At 43.0% G+C, this 25061-nt stretch overlaps 1 protein-coding gene across 2 annotated transcripts in view; it reads right to left on the reverse strand.

The window, feature by feature from the left end:
- Window positions 1–25061, reverse strand: part of LOC139537052 (neuronal migration protein doublecortin-like) — a 72113-nt gene that overhangs the window by 6441 nt on the left and 40611 nt on the right. The window contains exons 4-5 of one of the 2 annotated variants that reach the window (XM_071337890.1): window positions 14982–15084; window positions 1286–1342 (exon numbers count right to left, since the gene is read on the reverse strand). In XM_071337890.1, coding sequence (XP_071193991.1) covers window positions 1286–1342; window positions 14982–15084 — 160 coding nt within the window. The remainder of the gene's footprint in view (window positions 1–1285; window positions 1343–14981; window positions 15085–25061) is intronic. The other variant, XM_071337891.1, reaches the window with a different exon arrangement.

Consider the following 25061-nt stretch of genomic DNA (forward strand, 5'->3'; position numbering starts at 1 on the left):
ATTCTATGTACGGTAGTTTGGTGATATTGTACTGTAATTCGGTGATATTGTACTGTAGTTTGGTGATATTGTACTGTAGTTTGGTGACATTGTACTGTAGTTTGGTGACATTGTACTGTAGTTTGGTGACATTGTACTGTAGTTTGGTGATATTGTACTGTAGTTTGGTGCTAGCTTTGTATGGCATGCAGTCTAATGTGTGTATGTAAAGCATTGAGGTTTGCTGTATGTACAGTAGTTGTGTATGCCGTGTGGTTTATTCTGGGTCATTGCATTAACCAGGGTAAACAGTGAAGCATGAAGCCGACAGCCACAAAGAATCCTAGACATCCTCCCCTCCTCCCTCGCCTTCCTTGCCCTCCCTCTCCACTCCCCCTCCACTCTCTGCTCTCAGTACTCCACAGTGCCTCCACCTTCCTCTCAGTACCACACAACCGTTCTATACCTCCACCCTCCTCTCTCTGTAAATGCTAATCGCACTGTCTGTCTGTCCTTCCTGTCTGCTGAGAGCTGATCACACTGTGTCTGTCTGTCTCCGTTTTCCTAACCTTTACGCACCAAGAGTCACCCACACAGCTAGATGCGTGCGTGCCAGCGCTAGTGTGAAATGCCACCGGGCATTCAAAAATCCTTCACATCCAAAGAGCACATCAGACACTCACCTCCCCTCTAACGCCCCTCTCGCCCACTCTCTCTCTGGCAGAGACTTACGTGTTTAGGAGACACCTGCTCTGCTGCATCCCCTAAGGAGAGGAATGGCATGGCCCAAAGGTGACAGAAGTGCCAGATGGGCTTATTCTGAAAATGGGCATGTTATGCCCTCACTAAAACAGTTACTAGTTCAATAACATACTGCGTTTGGCAACATGTTTATGATGTTTTGCTCAAGGCTTATGCATAATGTATTCAGGCCTTGAACGGGTTAATTAAAGGGCCTTGAGTTAAGTCCACATTTGCCATGGCCATTTGAACTGGATCCAATTCGGCTTTTAGTGATGCTTATTACATACTGAGCTACAAACACTCCCCTCTGTCTCCTGCAATGGCCATAAAATCTGGCTGAACTTTTAATGCGCAAATCTGATAAGGCAACAGGATCCAAATCTATACCAAATAGGGCTGTGTATGGTGATAAGATTGGACTATCGATGTGAAAACGCTGTATCAGCTTGGACCAGAGATAGGGCTCAGTCCTTCCCCTGCCTCTGGCCCCACCCAGGCCAACTCAGTGGTCTCCAGCAGACATGATATGATGTCAGTGTGATGTCGGCATGACCCCACTGACCTTGGTTATTAAAGGCCCCCTGGGCTGATTTGGGTTTGGTTCCAGAGGGGTAGTGTGCTGAAAGAAAGGAACCACAACATTAAAGCACACGGGTCAACTCCTTCACACAAGAACCCAGTGAGAGGCAGGCAGCGTGTCAGGAAATGGACCCCGTCAAAAAAACATCACACCTAAACCGATACTGTATAGTAGTTCTGTATATTATGAGTTCCCCTTATTTCTGATCTCCCTGCTAAACTCAGCAAAAAAAAGAAACGTCCTCTCACTGTCAACTGCGTTTATTTTTCAGCAAACTTAACATGTGTAAATATTTGTATGAACATAAGATTCAACAACTGAGACATAAACTGAACAAGTTCCACAGACATGTGACTAACAGAAATTGAATAATGTGTCCCTGAACAAAGGGGGGGGATCAAAATCAAAAGTAACAGTCAGTATCTGGTGTGGCCACCAGCTGCATTAAGTACTGCAGTGCATCTCCTCCTCATAGACTGCACCAGATTTGCCAGTTCTTGCTGTGAGATGTTACCCCACTCTTCCACCAAGGCACCTGCAAGTTGCCGGACATTTCTGGGGGGAATGGCCCTAGCCCTCACCCTCCGATCCAACAGGTCCCAGACGTGCCCAATGGGATTGAGATCCGGGCTCTTCGCTGGCCATGGCAGAACACTGACATTCCTGTCTTGCAGGAAATCACGCACAGAACGAGCAGTATGGCTGGTGGCATTGTCATGCTGGAGGGTCATATCAGGATGAGTCTGCAGGAAGGGTACCACATGAGGGAGGAGGATGTCTTCCCTGTAACTCACAGTGTTGAGATTGCCTGCAATGACAACAAGCTCAGTCCAATGATGCTGTGATACACTGCAACAGACCATGACGGACCCTCCACCTCCAAATCGATCCCGCTCCATAGCACAGGCCTTGGTGTAACGCTCATTCCTTTGACGATAAACGTGAATCCGACCATCAACCCTGATGAGACAAAACCACGACTCGTCAGTGAAGAACACTTTTTGCCAGTCCTGTCTGGTCCAGTGACGGTGGGTTTGTGCCCAAAAGCGTAGTTGTTACCGGTGATGTCTGGTGAGGACCTGCATTACAACAGGCCTACAAGCCCTCAGTCCAGCCTCTCTCAGCCTATTGCGGACAGTCTGATCACTGATGGAGGGATTGTGCGTTCCTGGTGTAACTCGGGCAGTTGTTGTTGCCATCCTGTACCTGTCCTGCAGGTGTGATGTTCGGATGTACCGATCCTGTGCAGGTGTTGTTACACGTGGTCTGCCACTGCGAGGACGATCAGCTGTCCGTCCTGTCTCCCTGTAGCGCTGTCTTAGGCGTCTCACAGTATGGCCATATCATGCCTCCTTGCAGCATGCCTAAGGCATGTTCACGCAGATGAGCAGGGACCCTGGGCATCTTTCTTTCGGTGTTTTTCAGAGTCAGTAGAAAGGCCTCTTTAGTGTCCTAACTTTTCATAACTGTGACCTTAATTGCCTACCGTTTGTAAGCCGTTCCACAGGTGCATGTTCATGAATTGTTTATGGTTCATTGAACAAGCATGGGAAACAGAGTTTAAACCCTTTACAATGAAGATCTGTGAAGTTATTTGGATTTTTACAAATTATCTTTGAAAGACAGGGTCCTGAAAAAGGGACGTTTCTTTTTTTGCTGAGTTTATATAGAGAGGTGTCGAGGTATGAAAGAGGGAGCTGAGTGTGCAGTGGCCTGTGTAGCTATTATGTAAAAATAGGCTACGAAGCCTGTAGGGAGTAGCCAGGGAAGCTTGGTAGCTCCTCTCCTCTCCACTCAGAGTCAGTATCAGCACCACTGGATCATCTGACCTAAACCTGTCACCACCTAGATGAATGGCTGTTCCTCTTCCCATGCTTATCCCTCCCAGCCGCTTACTTCACACAACACACACAGCAGGTCTATACATTAACATACACTACCCACACATAAATACACAAAGCCACACGTTCACTGAGAGAAATGATACATTTACTCTGGTATGTAAGAGGCATCTGTCCCAGCGTAGCATGGAAAAATCTGTCCTATATGTAGGCCCGTCTTTTGAAATGTGATGTGAGGAAAACATTAAATGGCCATTCTACAGTCCTTCCCATATGGCCCTGGTGGTGCCTGATCCTATTTGGTATTTGAGGCGCCCTAGAGACTACTTATCGATCAGTTAACATGGCTAAAGCCTAATTTACATAAACTCCGTCTAAATTATGAGCGCTAGTTCAGTACTGATGTGAAAGACCTAAGAGTTGGACTGCGAGGAGAAAACTCAAAAGGACACAAAAGGGGATTTTGCTATGTGAGGTTTTTACCAGTCATTCCATTGAACAGCTAGCTAGCCTACATGTGGACTGAGCTGCTGTATGTTAACTCTAGACAATATCTGGGTTCACTGGCGTGCAGATATTTATTTAACTTTCTATTTCAGATAGATTCTTTACTTTCTAAATCAGAAAACAGACCTGTGAGTTCCTGTCTGTGTTCCTGTCTGTGTTCCTGTCTGGGTGTATGTCTGGGTGGATGTGAGAGAGAATGAAATATACAGTAGTCAGCATACACTGAGTGTACAAAACATTAGGAACACCCTCCTAATATTGAAGTGCACACCCTTTTGCCGTCAGAACAGCCTCAATTCGTTGGGGCTTGGACTCTACAAGGTGTCGAAAGCGTTCCACAAGGATGCTGGCCCTTGTTGACTCCAATGCTTCCCACAGTTGTCAAGTTGGCTGGATGTCTTTTGGGTGGTGGACCATTCTTGATACACACAGGAAACTGTTGAGCGTGAAAAACCCAGCAGCGTTGCAGTTCTTGGCACAAACCGGTGCCTGGCACCTACTACCATACCCTGTTCAAAGGCATTTAAATATTTTACCTTGCCCATTTACCCTCTGAATGGCACACATACACAATACATGTCTCAATTGTCTCAAGGCTTAAAGTGGAACTGACAGCATTTTAGCAACATGAAATCTTAGCTGTTCATAAACACCCCCAGGAAGAAAATGACACAGTTTTTAAAAACATTTTTTGACAAGCGATCACTTAGATATGGTGATTTTCACGTTTTCATAAATTCTTAGAATGTTTGAGAATTACGTATACTAAGGCATTTGTGATTATAAATTATATACCAGTATAGAGTGGGAACGCGGCCGTGCGTTTGGACAATTAATAGACACTGCAGTAAATAAAACATCTGTCTCATCCAGGACTGGAGTCTACGCTGACCGGTGCACCATAGCCAATCAGAGCTACAGTAGACCTTTATACAAACAAGCCATTGCCACATAGGCTTGCTATCATTCACTTTGAACTGGCCTGTGTGTTTACAGGCAGTTGTAACAGCTTGACTTTAGATCATTAGAAAGCATTCGCCAAAAGCCACAAAATACACCTGAATGGATTTCTGCAAATATGTCAATACCACGGGAGTCCTCTTACATTTGGGAAACATACAATCGTATTGATCAAACAACCATAAAAAGGTAGGCTCTCAACAAGATCAAGAACTAATGCTAACCAGAGCAGGATTAGCTCAAATATAACAAAGGAACTTTAGATAAACCCTCTCAAACTTTTTCAGCTAGTTGGCCGTCAAAATTGTATTGATAAACAATGGGGAATTGTAGCCTACACGTCCTTCTGCAGCTTGCCTGCCTGGCTAAAGTTGGCTAGCTTGCTATCTAGCTAATTCCAGACACAAATGAGGGAACACCTCACTCTGACCATTTTACTCACCCTAGCAGAGCTGGTTAGCTAGGCTGTTTACATGTTATCTAGAGAGTTCGTGACGATTTTTTTTTTTGCATATGTTGACTGACACTGGTAATATTCAGCAGGTTTGGCGTAAATTCATCAGTTATTCTCAGTGATGTAAAGTACTTAAGTAAAAATACTTTAAAGTACTACTTAAGTAGTTTTTTTGGAGTACCTGTATTTTAATTTACTATTTATATTTTCCTAAAGAAAATAATGTACTTTTACGTCCCTACATTTTCCATGACACCCAGAAGTACTCGTTAGGAAAATAGGAAAATGGTCCAATTCACGCACACCAAGAGTGGAGGCAGCAAACAATGTACCAGGCCAGCTGTGATTTACAACCTGGTAATCTTTTTTGGACAATCAAGAAATGTATTGGTGAATTACATTAAGCATGCTTTGAACTGCATCCATCTAATCTGCCAACAATTTCTTGGTGTACATCATGGAATGTTGAGTCAAATATAATCTATTTTAAAAACCTCTTATGAAGATGGTTATGTAACATAAACTGGGAATTTGATATGTTTGACTGATATGCTGATTGTCTGTTTGTTTCATACATGCAAAGTAGTTAAAACGCAATCAGTTCCACTTTAAAAATCCTTCTTTAAATTGTCTCCTCTCCTTCATCTGCACTGATTGAAGTGGATTTAACAAGTGGCATAAATAAAGGATCATAGCTTTCACCTGGATTCACCTGGTGAGTCTATGTCATGGAAAGAGCAGGTGTTCTTAATGTTTTGTACACTCAGTGTATAGTAGCACAATCACATTGACAGATGAGAGAATGTCTAAAAAAGCGGTGTTACAGTGATGTAGTAGGTTAGTAGGTTACTAGTGGTGTTACAGTGGTGTAGTAGGTTACTAGTGATGATACAGTAATGTAATAGGTAACTAGTGGTGTTACAGTGGTGTAGTAGGTTACTATTGATGTAGAAGATGACTAGTGTTGTTACAGTAATGTAATAGGTGACTAGTGGTGTTACAGTGGTGTAATAGGTGACTAGTGATGTTACAGTGGTGTAATATGTTACTTGTGCTGTTACAGTGGTGTAGTAGGTGACTAGTGGTGTTACAGTTGTGTAGTAGGTGACTAGTGGTGTTACAGTGGTGAAGTAGTTTACTAGTTGTGTTACAGAAGAGTAGTAGGTTACTAGTGGTGTTCCAGTGGTTTTGTAGGTTACATGGGGGTTTCGGTGGTATAGCAGGTTACTAGTGATGTTACAGTGCTGTAGAAGGTGACTAGTGGTGTTACAGTGGTGTAGTAGGTCTCTACTGGTTATACAGAGGTGTAGAAGGTGACTAGTGATGTTAAAGTGTGTAGAAGGTGACTAGCTGTGTTACAGTGGTGTAGCAAGTGACTAGTGATGTTACAATGGCGTAGTAGGTGACTAGTGGTGTTATAGTGGGGTAGAAGGTTACAAGTGGTGCTACAGTGGTGTAGTAGGTTACTATTGGTGTAGTATGTTACTAGTGGTGTTACAGCAGTGTAGTACGCTACTAGTGATGTTACAGTGGTGTAGTAGATTACAATTGGTGCAGTAGGTTACTGGTGATGTTACAGTGGTGTAGTATACTACGAGTGATGATACAGTGGTATAGTAGGTGAATTGTGGTGTTACAATGGTGTAGTAGGATACTAGTGATGTTATAGTGGTGCAGTAGGTTACTAGTGGTGTTACAGTGGTGTAGCAGATTACTATTGGTGTAGTAGATGACTAGTGTTGTTACAGTGGTGTAGTAGGTTACTAGTGGTGTTACAGTGGTGTAGCAGATTACTATTGGTGTAGTAGATGACTAGTGATGTTACAGTGATGTAGTAGGTTACTAGTGGTGTTACATTTGGTGACTAGTGTTGTTATAGTGGTGTAGTATGTGATTAGAGGTGCTACAGTGGTGCAATACATTAATAGTGATGTTGCAGTGGTGTAGTAGGTGACTAGTGGTGTCACAGTGGTGTAGTTTGTTGACAGATGATATTAGAGTGGTGTAGTAGGTGACTAGTGATGTTACAGTGGTGTAGTACGTGACTAGCGGTGATACAGCGGTGTAGTTTGTTGACAGATGATATTAGAGCGGTGTAGTAGGTGACTAGAGGTGATACAGTGGTGTAGTAGGTTACTAGTAATGTAACAGTGGTGCAGAAGGTGACTAGGGGTGTTATAGTGGTGTAGTAGGTGACTAGTGGTGTTACAATGGTGTAGTAGGTGACTAGTGGTGTTACAGTTGTGTAGTAAGTTACTAGTGATGTTACAGTGGTGTAATAAGTGACTAGTGGTGTTAGAGTGGTGTAATAGGTTACTAGTGGTGTTATAGTCGGGTAGAAGATGACAAGTGGTGTTACAGTGGTGTAGTAGGTTACTAGTGGTAATACAGTGGTGGAGTAGGTTACTCGTGGTGGTACAGTGGTGGAGTAGGTTACTAGTAGTCATACAGTGGTGTACTAGGTTACTATTGGTTTTACAGTGGTGTAGTAGGTGACTAGTGGTGTTACAGTGGTGAAGTAGGTGACTAGTGGTGTTACAGTGGTGAAGTAGGTGACTAGTGGTGTTACAGTTGTGTAGTAGGTGACTAGTGGTGTTACAGTGGTGAAGTAGTTTACTAGTTGTGTTACAGAAGAGTAGTAGGTTACTAGTGGTGTTCCAGTGGTTTTGTAGGTTACATGGGGGTTTCGGTGGTATAGCAGGTTACTAGTGATGTTACAGTGCTGTAGAAGGTGACTAGTGGTGTTACAGTGGTGTAGTAGGTCTCTACTGGTTATACAGAGGTGTAGAAGGTGACTAGTGATGTTAAAGTGTGTAGAAGGTGACTAGCTGTGTTACAGTGGTGTAGCAAGTGACTAGTGATGTTACAATGGCGTAGTAGGTGACTAGTGGTGTTATAGTGGGGTAGAAGGTTACAAGTGGTGCTACAGTGGTGTAGTAGGTTACTATTGGTGTAGTATGTTACTAGTGGTGTTACAGCAGTGTAGTACGCTACTAGTGATGTTACAGTGGTGTAGTAGATTACAATTGGTGCAGTAGGTTACTGGTGATGTTACAGTGGTGTAGTATACTACGAGTGATGATACAGTGGTATAGTAGGTGAATTGTGGTGTTACAATGGTGTAGTAGGATACTAGTGATGTTATAGTGGTGCAGTAGGTTACTAGTGGTGTTACAGTGGTGTAGCAGATTACTATTGGTGTAGTAGATGACTAGTGTTGTTACAGTGGTGTAGTAGGTTACTAGTGGTGTTACACTGGTTTAGTAGGTTACCAGTGATGTTACAGTGATGTAGTAGGTTACTAGTGGTGTTACATTTGGTGACTAGTGTTGTTATAGTGGTGTAGTATGTGATTAGAGGTGCTACAGTGGTGCAATACGTTAATAGTGATGTTGCAGTGGTGTAGTAGGTGACTAGTGGTGTCACAGTGGTGTAGTTTGTTGACAGATGATATTAGAGTGGTGTAGTAGGTGACTAGTGATGTTACAGTGGTGTAGTACGTGACTAGCGGTGATACAGCGGTGTAGTTTGTTGACAGATGATATTAGAGCGGTGTAGTAGGTGACTAGAGGTGATACAGTGGTGTAGTAGGTTACTAGTAATGTAACAGTGGTGCAGAAGGTGACTAGGGGTGTTATAGTGGTGTAGTAGGTGACTAGTGGTGTTACAATGGTGTAGTAGGTGACTAGTGGTGTTACAGTTGTGTAGTAGGTTACTAGTGATGTTACAGTGGTGTAATAAGTGACTAGTGGTGTTAGAGTGGTGTAATAGGTTACTAGTGGTGTTATAGTCGGGTAGAAGATGACAAGTGGTGTTACAGTGGTGTAGTAGGTTACTAGTGGTAATACAGTGGTGGAGTAGGTTACTCGTGGTGGTACAGTGGTGGAGTAGGTTACTAGTAGTCATACAGTGGTGTACTAGGTTACTATTGGTTTTACAGTGGTGTAGTAGGTGACTAGTGGTGTTACAGTGGTGAAGTAGTTTACTAGTGGTGTTACAGAGGAGTGGTAGGTTACTAGTGGTGTTACAGTGGTGCAGTAGGTGACTAGTTGTGTTACAGTGGTGTAGTAGGTGACTAGTGGTGTTACAGTGGTGTAGCAGGTTACTAGTGATGTTATAGTCAGTTAGTAGGTGACTACTGTTATAGCAGGTTACTAGTGGTGTTAAGGTGGTGTAGTAGATTACTAGTGGTGTTACAGTGGTGTAGTAGGTTACCAGTGATGTTACAGTGGTGTACCTTGGTTACTAGTAGTTTTACAGTGGTACAGTAGGTTACTAGTGGTGTTACATTGGTGTAATATGTGACTAGTGATGTTACAGTGGTGTAATATGTTACTTGTGGTGTTACAGTGGAGGAGTAGGTTACTAGTGGTGTTACGGTGGTCTAGCAGGTTACTAGTGATGTTACAGTGGTGTAATAAGTGACAAGTGGTGTTACAGTGGTGTAGTAGGCTACTAGTGGTGTTACAGTGGTGTATTAGGTCACTACTGGTTATACAGAGGTGTAGTAGGTGACTAGTAATGTTACAGTGGTGTAGAAGGTGACTAGTGATGTTACAGTCTGTAGTAGGTTACCAGTGATGTTACAGTGATGTAGTAGGTTACTAGTGGTGTTACAGTGGTGTAATAGGTTACTAGTGGTGTTACAGTGGTGTAATAGGTTACTAGTGATGTTACAGTGGTGTAGTAGGTTACTAGTGATGTTACAGTGGTGTAAGAGGGGACTAGTGTGTTACAGTGGTGTATTAGGTCACTACTGGTTATACAGAGGTGTAGTAGGTAACTAGTAATGTTACAGTGGTGTAGAAGGTGACTAGTGATGTTACAGTGTGTAGTAGGTGACTAGTTGTGTTACAGTGGTGTAGTAAGTGACTAGTGAAGTTACAGTGGTGCAGTAGGTTACTATTGGTGTTACAGTGATGTTGTAGGTTACTAGTGGTGTAGTAGATTACTAGTGTTGTTACAGTGGTGTAGTAGGTTAGTAGTGGTGTTACAGTGGTGTAGTAGGTTACTAGTGATGCTACAGTGGTGCAGTAGGTTACTATTGGTGTTACAGTGATGTTGTAGGTTACTAGTGGTGTAGTAGATTACTAGTGTTGTTACAGTGGTGTAGTAGGTTAGTAGTGGTGTTACAGAGGTGTCGTAGGTTACTATTGGATTACAGTGGTGTAATAGGTTACTAGTGATGCTACAGTGGTGCAGTAGGTTACTATTGGTGTTACAGTGATGTTGTAGGTTACTAGTGGTGTAGTAGATTACTAGTGTTGTTACAGTGGTGTAGTAGGTTAGTAGTGGTGTTACAGTGGTGTAGTAGGTTACTAGTGATGCTACAGTGGTGCAGTAGGTTACTAGTGTTGTTACAGTGGTGTAGTAGGTTAGTAGTGGTGTTACAGTGGTGTAGTGGGTTACTATTGGTGTAGATGACTAGTGCTGTTACAGTGGTTTAGTAGGTTACTAGTGATGTTACACTGGTTTAGTAGGTTACTAGTGATGTTACACTGGTTTAGTAGGTTACTAGTTATGTTACAGTGGTGCAGTAGGTGACTAGTGGTGTTACAGAGGAGTAGTAGGTTACTAGTGGTGTTACAGTGGTGTAGTAGGTTACTATTGGTTTTACAGTGGTGTAATAGGTTACTAGTGATTTTACAGTGGTGTAGTAGGTTAGTACTGGTGTTACAGTGGTGCAGTAGGTGACTACTGGTGTTACCGTGGTGTATTAGGTGACTAGTGGTCTTAGTGTTGCAGTAGGTTACTATTGGTGTAATAGGTTACTAGAAGTGTTACAGTTGTGTAGTAGGTGACTAGTGGTGTTACAGTGGTGTAGTAGGTTACCAGTGATGTTACAGTGATGTAGTAGGTTACTAGTGGTGTTACCGTGGTGTAGTAGGTTACTATTGGTGTAGTAGGTTACTAGTGGTGTTACAGCGGTGTAGTAACCTACTAGTCATGTTACAGTTGTATAGTAGGCTACTATTGGTGTAGTAGGTGACTAGTGGTGTTACAGTGGTGTAGTATGTGACTAGTGGTGATACAGTGGTGTAGTCTGTTGACTAGTGATATTACAGTGGTGTAGTAGGTGACTAGTGGTGTTACAGTGGTGTAGTAGGTGACTAGTGGTGCAGTAGGTGACTACTGGTGTTACCGTGGTGTAATAGGTGACTAGTGGTCTTAGTTTTGCAGTAGGTTACTATTGGTGTAATAGGTTACTAGATGTGTTACAGAGGAGTAGTAGGTGACTAGTGGTGTTACAGTGGTGTAGTAAGTTACCAGTGATGTTACAGTGATGTAGTAGGTTACTAGTGTGTTACAGTGGTGAAGTTGGTTACTAGTGGTGTTACAGTGGTGTAGTAGGTTACTAGTGGTGTTACAGTGATGTAGTAGGTTACCAGTGATGTTACAGTGATGTAGTAGGTTACTAGTGGTGTTACAGTGGTGAAGTTGGTTCCTAGTGGTGTTACAGTGGTGTAGCAGGTTACTAGTGATGTTATAGTCAGTTAGTAGGTTACTACTGTTATAGCAGGTTACTAGTGGTGTTAAGGTGGTGTAGTAGATTACTAGTGGGGTTACAGTGGTGTAGTAGGTTACTAGTGGTCATACAGTGGTGTACTAGGTTACTAGTGGTTTTACAGTGGTACAGTAGGTTACTAGTGCTGTTACAGTGGTGTAATAGGTGACTAGTTATGTTACATTGGTGTAATATGTTACTTGTGGTGTTACAGTGGTGAAGTAGGTGACTAGTGGTGTTACATGTGTGTAGTAGGTGACTAGTGGTGTTACAGTGGTGAAGTAGTTTACTAGTGGTGTTACAGAGGAGTAGTAGGTTACTAGTGGTGTTACAGTGGTGTAGTAGGTTACTGGTGGTTTTACAGTGGTGTAATAGGTTACTAGTGATTTTACAGTGGTGTAGTAGGTTAGTAGTGGTGTTACAGTGGTGTAGTAGGTTACTATTGGTGTAGATGACTAGTGCTGTTACAGTGGTTTAGTAGGTTACTAGTGGTATTACACTGGTTTAATAGGTTACTAGTTATGTTACAGTGGTGCAGTAGGTGACTAGTGGTGTTACAGAGGAGTAGTAAGTTACTAGTGGTGTTACAGTGGTGTAGTAGGTTACTAGTGGTTTTACAGTGGTGTAATAGGTTAGTAGTGGTGTTACAGTGGTGTAGTAGGTTACTATTGGTGTAGATGACTAGTGCTGTTACAGTGGTTTAGTAGGTTACTAGTTATGTTACAGTGGTGTAGTAGGTTACCAGTGATGGTACAGTGATGTAGTAGGTTACTAGTGGTGTTACAGTGGTGTAGTAGGTTACCAGTGATGGTACAGTGATGTAGTAGGTTACTAGTGGTGTTACAGTGGTGTAGTAGGTTACTATTGGTGTAGTAGGTTACTAGTGGTGTTACAGCGGTGTAGTAACCTACTAGTCATGTTACAGTTGTGTAGTAGGCTACTATTGGTGTAGTAGGTGACTAGTGGTGTTACAGTGGTGTAGTATGTGACTAGTGGTGTTACCGTGGTGCAATAGGTGACTAGTGGTCTTAGTGTTGCAGTATGTTACTATTGGTGTAATAGGTTACTAGATGTGTTACAGTCGTGTAGTAGGTGACAAGTGGTGTTACAGTGGTGTAGTAGGTTACCAGTGATGTTACAGTTATGTAGTAGGTTACTAGTGGTGTTACAGTGGTGTAATAGGTTACTAGTGGTGCTACAGTGGTGTAGTAGGTTGCCATTGGTGTAGTAGGTGACTAGTGGTGTTACAGTGGTGTAGTATGTGTATGTGACTAGAGGTGATACAGTGGTGTAGTTTGTTGACTAGTGATATTACAGTGGTGTAGTAGGTGACTAGTGGTGTTACAGTGGTGTAATAGGTGACTAGTGATGTTACAGTGGTGTAAAAATGTTACTTGTGGTGTTACAGTGGTGGAGTAGGTGACTAGTGGTGTTAAAGTTGTGTAGTAGGTGAATAGTGATTTTACAGTGGTGTAGTAGGTTACTAGTGGTGTTACAGTGGTGTAGTAGGTGACTAGTGGTGTTAAAGTTGTGTAGTAGGTTACTAGTGATTTTACAGTGGTGTAATAGGTTACTAGTGGTGTTACAGTGGTGTAGTAGGTTACCAGTGATGTTACAGTGATGTAGTAGGTTGCTAGTGGTGTTACAGTGGTGTAATAGGTTACTAGATGTGTTACAGTCGTGTAGTAGGTGACTAGTGGTGTTACAGTGGTGTAGTAGGTTACCAGTGATGTTACAGTGATGTAGTAGGTTACTAGTGGTGTTACAGTGGTGTAATAGGTTACTAGTGGTGCTACAGTGGTGTAGTAGGTTGCCATTGGTGTAGTAGGTGACTAGTGGTGTTACAGTGGTGTAGTATGTGTATGTGACTAGTGGTGATACAGTGGTGTAGTAGGTTACTAGTGATGTTACAGTGGTGTAGTAGGTTACTAGTGGTGTTACAGTGGTGTAGTAGGTTACTAGTGGTGTTACAGTGGTGCAGTAGGTTACTAGCGGTGTTACAGTGGTGCAGTAGGTTACTATTGGTGTTACAGTGGTGTAGTAGGTGAGTAGTGGTGTTACAGTGGTGTAGTAGGTTACTAGTAGTGTTACAGTGATGCAGTAGGTTACTAGTGGTGTTACAATGGTGCAGTAGGTTACTATTGGTGTTACAGTGGTGTAGAAGGAGACAAGTGATGATACAGTGGTGTAGTAGGTTACTAGTGATGTTACAGTGGTGTAAGAGGGGACTAGTGTGTTACAGTGGTGTATTAGGTCACTACTGGTTATACAGAGGTGTAGTAGGTGACTAGTAATGTTACAGTGGTGTAGAAGGTGACTAGTGATGTTACAGTGTGTAGTAGGTGACTAGTTGTGTTACAGTGGTGTAATAGGTTAATAGTGGTGTTACAGAGGTGTCGTAGGTTACTATTGGATTACAGTGTGGTAGTAGGTGACTAGTAATGTTACAATGGTGTAGTAGGTGACTAGTGGTGATATAGTGGGGTAGTAGATTACACGTGGTGTTACAGTGGTGTAGTAGGTTACTAGTGGTTTTACAGTGGTGTAATAGGTTACTAGTGGTGTTACAGTGGTGTAGTAGGTGACTCATGGTGTAGAAAGTCACTAGTGGTGTTACAGTGGTGTAGTAGATGACTAGTGGTGTTACAGTGGTGTAGTAGGTTACTAGTGATGTTACAGTGGTGCAGTATGTGACTAGTGGTGTTACAGTGGTGTAATAGGTTACTAGGGTGTTACAGTGGTGTAGTAGGTTACTAGTGATTTTACAGTGGTTCAGTAGGTTACTAGTGGTGTTACTGTGGTGTAGTAGGTGACTCATGGTGTAGAAAGTCACTAGTGGTGTTACAGTGGTGTAGTAGATGACTAGTGGTGTTACAGTGGTGTAGTAGGTTACTAGTGATGTTACAGTGGTGCAGTATGTGACTAATGGTGTTACAGTGGTGTAGTAGGTTACAGTGGTGTTACAGTGGTGTAGTAGGTTACTAGTGGTGTCACAGTGGTGTAGTAGGTTACTAGTGGTGTTACAGTGGTGTAGTAGGTGACTCATGGTGTAAAGGTCACCAGTGGTGTTACAGTGGTGCAGTAGGTTACTAGTGGTGTTACAGTAGTATAGTATGTGAGTAGTGGTGTTACAGTGGTGTAGTAGGTTACTAGTAGTGTTACAGTGATGCAGTAGGTTACTAGTGGTGTTACAGTGGTTCAGTATGTTACTATTGGTGGTACAGTGGTGTAGTAGGTGAGTAGTGGTGTTACAGTGGTGCAGTAGGTTACTAGTGATGTTACAGTGGTGTAGTAGGTTACTAGTGGTGTTACAGTGGTGCAGTAGGTTACTAGTGATGTTACAGTGGTGTAGTAGGTTACTAGTGGTGTTACAGTGGTGCAGTAGGTTACTAGTGGTGTGGCTGCTCTCACCATTCTCATCCAGGGAGAAGTCATCCTGGGCGTAGCGGAACTTCTCTGGGCCACAGGCAATGAAGACATCATCATCACCAAAGAAATCCTGAAGACAGGTGACCTGGTGGAGCAGAGAAACACGGGACCATGTGAGAATGCAGCTCTGCGACAATGCATACATACAATTCAGTGGGATCTTAACATGACATATCAGATTTAAAATACATTCATCTTTGACAGTGACCAGTCCGACATCTCAGCACTACCACCTCCTTGACTCTGCACTTTTCTCCAGGTCACATCATGTCAGTAACAGCATTACAGTAACAGCAACACACAGATAGAGCAAAGAAATTCAGCAGCCAATGTGTGCCCCAAAAAGAGGGTCTTATACTGCATTAACATTCTCCAGTTCGCTAAACTGCTTTTAAAATGCTGACCGTGTGTTCATTAAAAAAGATAATACACTTGCATTCAACCACGACAAAACGTTGCATATAATTGTGCGAGGTTTGAGATTAGTGAATAGCTGTGGGGCTAGCTCGTAGAATTATCTAAAATCCTGGGTTTAATACCGGTTAAATTGGAGATGGTTGTTGATGGTAAAATCTGTGGCTAGTAAAGGACTAAGACATGGGATATAATAAGTCTGCAACATCCTACTTTACATAAAGAGCTATTATTAGGAAGAACTGACACTTTTAGTATAAGAAGACAAAGGCGAATTTATCTAAGATTTCATCTAATGAGTCAGACTTCCTTCAGCCTTCAATGGAGTCCAACAGCAGACAACCTCTCCTACAATAGGTTGTATTCAGCCAATGAAAGAAAGCTGGTTGTATTGAGTACTCTTGGCACGTTAGCATGGCTACTAGAGCCAAACATGTCCCAATCACACACAGTCCAACGTTACTGAGTCTTTAATAATGACTAATAATTGTGTATCACAGAGCTCAGTTTAACCCACTCCTCTAAGGGTTATGATCCCCTTCACTGCAGCTGTTCATGTCACAAGCTACTTACTGGACAGAGGTCTCGGGCCACACCCCCTTTCACTGATGACCCTCCAATAGAAAAGCCCTGTTCCTGGAACTAGCAGGTTTATTAGGCCCTCCCCCGCCTCACATTCAAAACAGTCTTCCTCTCTGGTCTCCCGGGTGACAGGCGTCCAGGGGGCCACGCCACGCCCCCGAGGTTCAGAACCTGGAGGGTAATACCCAGGATACATCACATCACAACCTTCTTTGTGACACACTTCTAAACTATGAGCTGATGCTAATTCTGGAGCACCCCACCCCAGCAGCTGCCATGATGCTTGTCGCTACTGGAGGAGTGTCTGGTCTGCATGGCGTCTGCCAGCTGCACCTCCTCCATGTCCCACGGGTCCAGGCCATAGACAGGGGGCAGGAGTGGCACATATCCCTAGGGTCAAACCCTAGTGATGAAATGACTATATATAATCCCATTCTTATTGCTTTTTCATTGTAGACCTCTAATTAACTCACCCAGTCTTTCAGTGTATCATTAAACAGTCAATATTGGGAGCTTAAATGTTTTTTATTATTTTTTTTTTATTATCTTCAATCTTACAATTGCTGTGTGGAATTTAGCAGGAATGTAGCTATAATGGGGACATTTTAAGGATGCCTCTCAGGCTGTCAATCATGTGTCAGATGGGAAGCGTGATGGGGTCTGCCAGCCCTCCACCCAGCCCCCACCACATCTCTAGGTGGTGATAATGGAAAGGGTATGTAAATGAGGTCTTTGGTGGTCTCTGGGGGGTCTGTGTGTCAATCCCTCTGATGACAACAGCCCATCAAGGCTGGCTGGGCTCCCCAGCTACAATGGTAATGAGGGGGGCCGAGGGGGCTATGCAGGACACAGGGCCCTATGAGGGAGGCCAAACTTGACTATCTGTCTGTCCATCCCCCACACCCAACCCCCATGCCTTTGTTTAGGGTCAGGACGAGACAGAGGTCATTAGAGTGATGACAATACAACAGACTGAAGAAAGGAGCAATACAGTAGAACTGCTTAGAAGACTGAGAAACATTTAGTGAAAATATAATGGTCTGTAGAAACTCAGCTTTTCATATACCACTTTATGCAGTGATGGTCAACATTAGTACAATTCAATGTATTTATTTATCTATCTAGTCCATTACTTTAGAATGACAGGTCTAAATCAGATCATCAATACAATTAGTGATCCTGGACATGGTAAGATCCTGGACATGATATCCTGGACCTGATAAGATCCTGGACATGATAATATCCTGGACAGGATAAGATCCTGGACATGATAAGATCCTGGACCCGATAAGACCCTGGACAGGATAAGATCCTGGACACGATAAGATCCTGGACACGATAAGATCCTGGACACGATAAGATCCTGGACACTGTTATTTTGTGAAGGAATCCATTTCTGAGAAAAACATTGGAACTCATAGCCAGCGAAAAGCCTTTTGGAGACCAGCTGTGGGGTGTAAATGTGGGCCGAATAGAAAACATATTAAGCGTATTACTGGGTTGCTGCAGTAATGGAAATACAATACTCTGAACCACAGGAAGGCCTAGATAGTCAGCCTTTCCTTTCCAGAGATCAGGTCATACGGCACTACCATTACCACCAGGGAAGTAAGTCTGTCTCATTATACCCATCTCACTATTGAAAAGCACTACTTCATCACCTAATACAACTGAATGTTTATGTCTATGCTCAGACATGAGTGCAGCCACTGCTGTAAAGTGCTATTGACAGCCCGCTCAGCACACCAGTGTGCTTTACACTAGAGGAGCTGTCATGTCATCCAGTGTGACAGCCACTCTGTGTGTTGATTTGTGCAGACAAATGCATAGAGCTAATTGACTGCAGAGCTCCTGATTATGAAGATGCCTGTCTGATCTGACAGCACTGTTACTGGGACACACATGGCCTAGGAAGGTTCAGGAGGGACAGGGACAGTAGTAGAGGGAGAGAAACATTAGAAGAGGGAAAGGGACAGGTACCAGGGGTGAAGGAGGACCTGGGAACAAAGTCAGGGTCCTTGCTACCTGGGATCCTTGGGATGTCCCTACCCCTTTGAAGTTGATATTTTAAATGGTTACGGTAAGGGTTATGGTTAGGGTTAGGTTTTAGGCTAGGGATGTCTCAAGAGTGCCAGATAGCACTAACCCAAAGCAGGTCGGACTTCCCATTGGGCAAAACAGTCATTGTGACATCACTACAACTAGTTTTGCCCACTTGCTTGACCTGTCCTCCATCCTGTTTTGCTAAAGACGTCTTACAGAGAGAGAAAGAGCGAGAGAGCGATAGAAAGAGAGAGCGATATATAGAAAGAGAGAGATAGTGTTGATGGGAGTCGAAGCAGATCAGGTCCGAGACAGCAGAGAGAATGACAAGATGCCTGTATACCAGGTTAATCCTGATTGGTCTGGCTTCCACCAGCTCATATAAGGCCCTGTGTCACGCTAGCCAAGGTAAGGTGGGGCCACTGACCCTTTTCTGTCAACTCCTGTCACCCCTCAGCCCTGCAGATACCACAGCTTACACTGACCAGCCAACCAATCACAACCGTCAGCCAGGCAGACACCACAGCTTACACCAACCAGCCAGCCAATTACATCTCACTAATTATGAGGACAGGGGCCAATCAGAGACACGGTGTACACTTACTTACACTAAGATCAAATATCTATTTGGAGATACTATATGGGTCATTTCAGTCATACTTTTGTTTTCTCTTGACTCTTATTAAAGTACTTATCCAGAGAGATTGCAGTTGTCACCTTTTATAAGTCAATACATCCCAACTGCTGTTTGATTTTCCGACCAAACTGTGTATGTACATACAGTGTAGTATAAATACATTGATACTAAATGATATCTAAATATACCCTGACATACAGCCAAATCTGTTCATAAACCCTCCTATTCCAAGGATAATAGTGGGTCTGAGAGAGATCATTCTCCAGATATCACATCTCTACATCTATATTAATGGCTTTGCTTAGGGCTTGCAAATCAAATCAAATCAAATCAAATTTTATTAGTCACATACACATGGTTAGCAGATGTTAATGCGAGTGTAGCGAAATGCTTGTGCTTCTAGTTCCGACAATGCAGTAATAACCAACAAGTAATCTAACCTAACAATTCCACAACTACTACCTTACACACACACACAAGTGTAAAGGGATAAAGAATATGTACATAAAGATATATGAATGAGTGGTGGTACAGAACGGCATGGCAGATGCAGTAGATGGTATAGAGTACGGTATATACATATGAGATGAGTACTGTAGGGTATGTAAACATAAAGTGGCATAGTTTAAAGTGGCTAGTGGTACATGTATTACATAAAGATGGCAAGATGCAGTAGATGATATAGAGTACAGTATATACATATGAGATGGGTAATGTAGGGTATGTAAACATTATATTAAGTGGCATTGTTTAAAGTGGCTAGTGGTACATTTTTACATAATTTCCATAATTTCCAGAATTTTAATTTCTTCTAGCAGGGCAAGGGTCGCATTGCCACACAGTGAGAGGGAACGGTTCAGGAGCACAGTAGTGCTGTAGGATGAGGCTGTTGCTGACAGGGCAGCAGACAGTGGTGATGTGATGTGATCTGAGTGGATGGGAGAGAGAGCGCCCCACAAAAAATGGACCAGAGAGGAGGGGGTGACCTTCAACGTGGGTGAGCCTGTCAGACTCGCCACCAGCGCAGTAGACACACACACAGAGCTGGAGCCAGAGACTGTCTAGAGCTAGGTCACCAACAAACAATATCAGACACCATCCAAAAAAGAAGCCAGAGACTGTAGCCTCAACAGAGGAACACACAAAAGCAGTCCTCAGCAGCAGTACTGACATATCATCACACCACTCTGAGAGGGACCGAAGCTAAAGAGGAAAGGACGTTTAAAACTGATGATGTGAGATGACAGGTTGATGGCAATGCATTATGTCTGAGTTCATGCAATTGCAGACAAGCCTTACTTACTCTTCTATTGGCCCAAGTCCCTTCTTCCTACTCTACCATTGGTCTGTGCAGTTGGATTAGTAGCTAACGCTGTAACTTAAGACCTCCATTTCAGAGGGATGGGTGAATTAGCACTTAATGGGTTAATCCTGTAGCCTACCGTATACCGGGGTGTTTGGAAATGGCCACGGGATGGTTTTAAAACACTGTCAATACCGGTGAAAACATTTCTTTGAAGTTTTTCAATAAATTGTCATATTTGAAGCTACTTTTTAAGGAAATACCTGCAGTCAACGTGTGCAATATGTTAGGAGATAAAGCAGATCGCTTTCTTCATTTCACACGTCACATTACTTTTCATTATGATGCTTACCATAGTTCCCCAGAACAGTTGAGCCAGTCACGTGTTTGTTTGTAAATAGCACAACGGGAGAAAGCGGCGAGTAGGCGAGTCCAACTTTGTATTGACAGAGGTCCCATTTTATATTGAATGTCTAGTGTTTTTTTTCTTCAATAGAGTGATCAGAGACGTGCAACTATAGTTTTCCTTCACAGAAAATACACTACCGTTCAAAAGTTTGGGGTCACTTAGAAATGTCCTTGTTTTTGAAAGAAAAGCACATTTTTGGTTCATTAAAACAACATCAAATTGATCAGAATAACAATGTAGACATTGTTAATGTTGTAAATGACTATTGTAGCTGGAAACGGCTGATTTTTTATGGAATATCTACATAGGAGTACAGAGGCCCATTATCAGAAACCATCACTAATGTATTCCAATGGCACGTTGTGCTAGCTAATCCAAGTTTATAATTTTAAAAGGCTAATTGATCATTCGAAAACCCTTTTGCAATTATGTTAGCACAGCTGAAAACTGTTGTTCTGATTAAAGAAACAATAAAACTGGCCTTCTTTAGACTAGTTGAGTATCTGGAGCATCTTACAATGACGGCCTAGGAACAGTGGGTATTTTTTGCAAAAAACAGAACAACAGATTTTTTACCTTGTCAGCTCAGGGATTCGATCTAGCAACTTTTCGGTTACTGGTCCAACGCTCTCACCACTAGGATACCTGCCGCCCTGTTGTGTGAACAAACTGCACATTTTAGAGTGGCCTTTTATTGTCCCCAGCACAAGATGCACCTGTGTAATGATCATGCTGTTTAATCAGCTTCTTGACATGCCACAACTGTCAGGTGGGTGGATTATCTTGGCAAAGGAGAAAAGCTCACTAACAGCGATGTAAACAAATTTGTGCACAAAATTTGAGAGAAATAAGTTATTTCTACGTATGGAACATTTCTGGGATATTTTATTTCAGCTTGTGAAACATGGGACCAACACTTTACATGTTGCGTTTATATTTCTGGTCAGTATACATTAGTCCAACACATTTGGCAGAAAATAGCTTAATTTTCATCAGAACAGAAGTGCAATGCTATTTGGCTGGCAGTAAATGAGCTTACAATAAAACAGCAAGGTATTTTTTGCAAAAAATGATGCATGGCCATCATATTTCTAATATTATTTATAGAAAGAATGTAGCCAGCTACATTTGCTAATGTGAATTCTCATCCGAGTGGAGAAGTGCAACTGAAGAACAACATTTGTCTGACGCCGAGCAGAAATTACAATAAGAAGCAGTTTAGATCTGCATTTACAAAATGCAGCAATATATTTCTTATGCTTTTTTTTACCTGGGTGAAAAACGACAAATGATGTGTTAAGTTTAACTTGCTAGTTATCTAAATAAGTGGCTGAATGGTTAAGGGCTCGCAAGTAAGCATTTCACGGTAAGGTCTACCTGTTGTATTCGGCGCATGTGACAAATAAAATTAGATTTTTGATTTGATTTGAATTAATAAGGTGACGGGGCATCATACTGTGTTAGCGTTCTGCTGTGTTTGAGAAGTCAAAGCCCTTTGGATGAGTTATCTGTACAGCTGCCACTGCTATCTTTAGATTTCTTCTCTGAGCAGAGCAGGCAGGCCTGTTGCCCTCGCGACTCCAGACTCCACACAGACACAGCGTGTACACATGGTGCTCCAGAGCCAATACTGTTGTTTCTTCACACATGCATGCATCAAGACTTTGTTCAATTGCACAATGCCTCTCGTTCACATTCGCTTGTAAATGTCCAAACTCAAAACAAATTACATTCGGTAGCTCCAATATGTATAACGTCATGAGCTGGATTGCCTGTCTTTGCAATTCGTATATTTTGTTTTGCGCTCGTTAGGATATTTAGCTAGCAGCCTCCATGAAAATTCCATGAAAACACCCAATGGTCTTCCTTGCATTTTTTGGCACCCCCTAGTGTACTAAGCTGGTAATAGCGTAAATCCCAGGATGAGAGAAGGATGACGGTATGACCATATGACAGTCTGGATACTGCTCCTAACATTGAACACAGTGGAGGAGTTATACAGCAGCTCAGTATAGCTCTCTCTGTGTGTGTGTGTGTGTGTGTGTGTGTGTGTGTGTGTGTGTGTGTGTGTGTGTGTGTGTGTGTGTGTGTGTGTGTGTGTGTGTGTGTGTGTGTGTGTGTGTGTGTGTGTGTGTGTGTGTGTGTGGTTTTACTATCCTTGTGCGGGGCAGAAGTCCTCACAAGGATAGTAAAATGGGGAAATTACTGGGGAAATTACGGCGGTCCCCACAAAGAAAAATACAATTTTAGTCTTAGGGTTAGGCTTTGGGTTAGGATTACAATTAGGGTTACGGTAGGAATTAAGGTTAGGGTTAGGGGTTAGGATTAGCGATAGGAGTTAGGGTTAGGTTTAGTTTTAGGGTTAGGGGTTTTGGATTAAGGGTAGGGTTAGGGTTAGGGAAAATAGGATTTTGAATGGGAATACATTTGTTGGTCCCCACAAGGATAGTAAAACAAACATGTGTGTATGTGTGTGTGTGTGTGTGTGTGTGTGTGTGTGTGTGTGTGTGTGTGTGTGTGTGTGTGTGTGTGTGTGTGTGTGTGTGTGTGTGTGTGTGTGCGTGTGTGTTTGTGCTCTGAGTGATGAAGCACTGCACCAATACTGCCTGTGCATGCATCCCCCCTCTCCTCTGTGCATGGGGGAGTACTGGAGAGGTTCACTGGGGGGGGGGGGGGGGGAGACAGCCATATACCTTTCTGACAGACAGCCCCAATCTACAAACTGGCACATTACCATAATTACATTTACACTTCATCTAGAAACACATTGGAGCTTTAAGACCACTTGCACTCATAAAACATTGAGCAGGAAACACAAAATCAATGAGCAGGGTAACCATGGAAACAGACACACAGGCTCCACACGGTGCAGGGAGCCTGAGACTACAGTTTCCCAGTCCTGTATGTGTCAGTCTGTCCATCCCATTTCATCTCCGGTCTGAAGGTTTGGACAGATTCTCACTCCCTACTACTAAACTATGTCCACTACAGCAGTCAAGGCGACTTCAGTATGCAGACCAGTCAAAATGACTTCAGTATGCAGACCAGTCAAAATGACTTCAGTATGCAGACCAGTCAAAATGACTTCAGTATGCAGACCAGTCAAAATGACTTCAGTATGCTAACCAGTCAAAATGACTTCAGTATGCAGACCAGTCAAAATTACTTTGATATGCAGACCAGTCAAAATTACTTCAGTATGCAGACCAGTCAAAATGACTTCAGTATGCAGACCAGTCAAAATGACTTCGGTATGCAGACCAGTCAAAATTACTTCAGTATGCAGACCAGTCAAAATTACTTCGGTATGCAGACCAGTCAAAATGACTTCAGTATGCAGACCAGTCAAAATTACTTCGGTATGCAGACCAGTCAAGGTTACACCATATGACATTTACTACTGGAGGGCTTCCCAGAATTCAGCAGGTCATCTCTTGGGCACAGACTTCACATTGCAGCAACGCATCTCCTTCAGTCTTAGAGACAACTGGCCACTTGGTGAAATATCACTTAAGAGGATTCACTGGAGTCAACTGTTGTTTCAATATGTCTTAACAGGCACTCAACCCTCTGCCCCATTGGTCCAGGGGGACAGAATGCAGCAGCAGACAGCAGCAGACAGGACAGGAGATGATGTCATCCCAATCTGCCTGCTCCCTCCCGACCTGCCTGGCTAAAATGGCTGTAGCAGCGTAATCCCATTAGAGCTAATCCCAGCTCGATGTGTCTCTCTTGGGTACAGCTCCCTGCTCCGTACCCCTCCACCCCCTCTCTTTCAACTGCCATGCCTCTGTGAGGGGTAGGATGGGGTGAGGGCACACAGGGAGTCTAGGATGCCTCCACTAACTGAGATGTAGAGGTACAGCGACATCCGAGCACGCTGATTGGCTGTGTGAATGACTTGTGGGCCCTGAAAATGCATGTAATCCAAACATTAGCTCTCATTATCATAGAGAGAAAATAGTGTTTTAGGCTAATCCTATCCAAGCGTTTCCTGGGACAGTGCCCATAGTGACTGTGGGGTGATTGAGGTCATACACAGCACAGCACACACATGCTTGCCAGCCTTGTTACAGGTCCATTGTTTCACCGTATAAACCGGTCTGTGGAGATCAGTAGCTGGGTTAGCCAGAATAAAAAGCCATATTACAACCTATGTGTTGTGATAATTGTGTTGTTTGTCTATAACCTGTTAGTTCATACTGTATGCCTTGCCACCGTGATATATAGGCCTAAGGTGGAGACGATAAGAAGACACAGTGGCACACCTTTGTTACATCACAAAACCGGAGAGCAACCTCTGTCTGCATATTGCATCTAACAAACAGCATGGTCAAGCTAGTTAATGTTTCTGACATTTTCAGACCACTAAACAACTATTGATTTAGAACCACAGAGCGCAAGTAGAGTGCAGAGTGCAAGTAGCAAAGAAAACAGGAGCTGCTTCCACGATTCCAGCACCATTTCAACTTCAACATTTCAACATCATCTAATCACCTCTGCTTAGTCTAATACAGTGACAACTAAAAGATACCACTTTTGTTTTTGTCAATGTAAGCTAAATATGATGTGGATGTCCATGGTTCTGATGTGTGTGTGTGTGTGTGTGTGTGTGTGTGTGTGTGTGTGTGTGTGTGTGTGTGTGTGTGTGTGTGTGTGTGTGTGTGTGTGTGT

This window comes from Salvelinus alpinus, chromosome 13 (genome assembly GCF_045679555.1).
Source record: "Salvelinus alpinus chromosome 13, SLU_Salpinus.1, whole genome shotgun sequence".
Classification (NCBI taxonomy): Eukaryota; Metazoa; Chordata; class Actinopteri; order Salmoniformes; family Salmonidae; genus Salvelinus; species Salvelinus alpinus.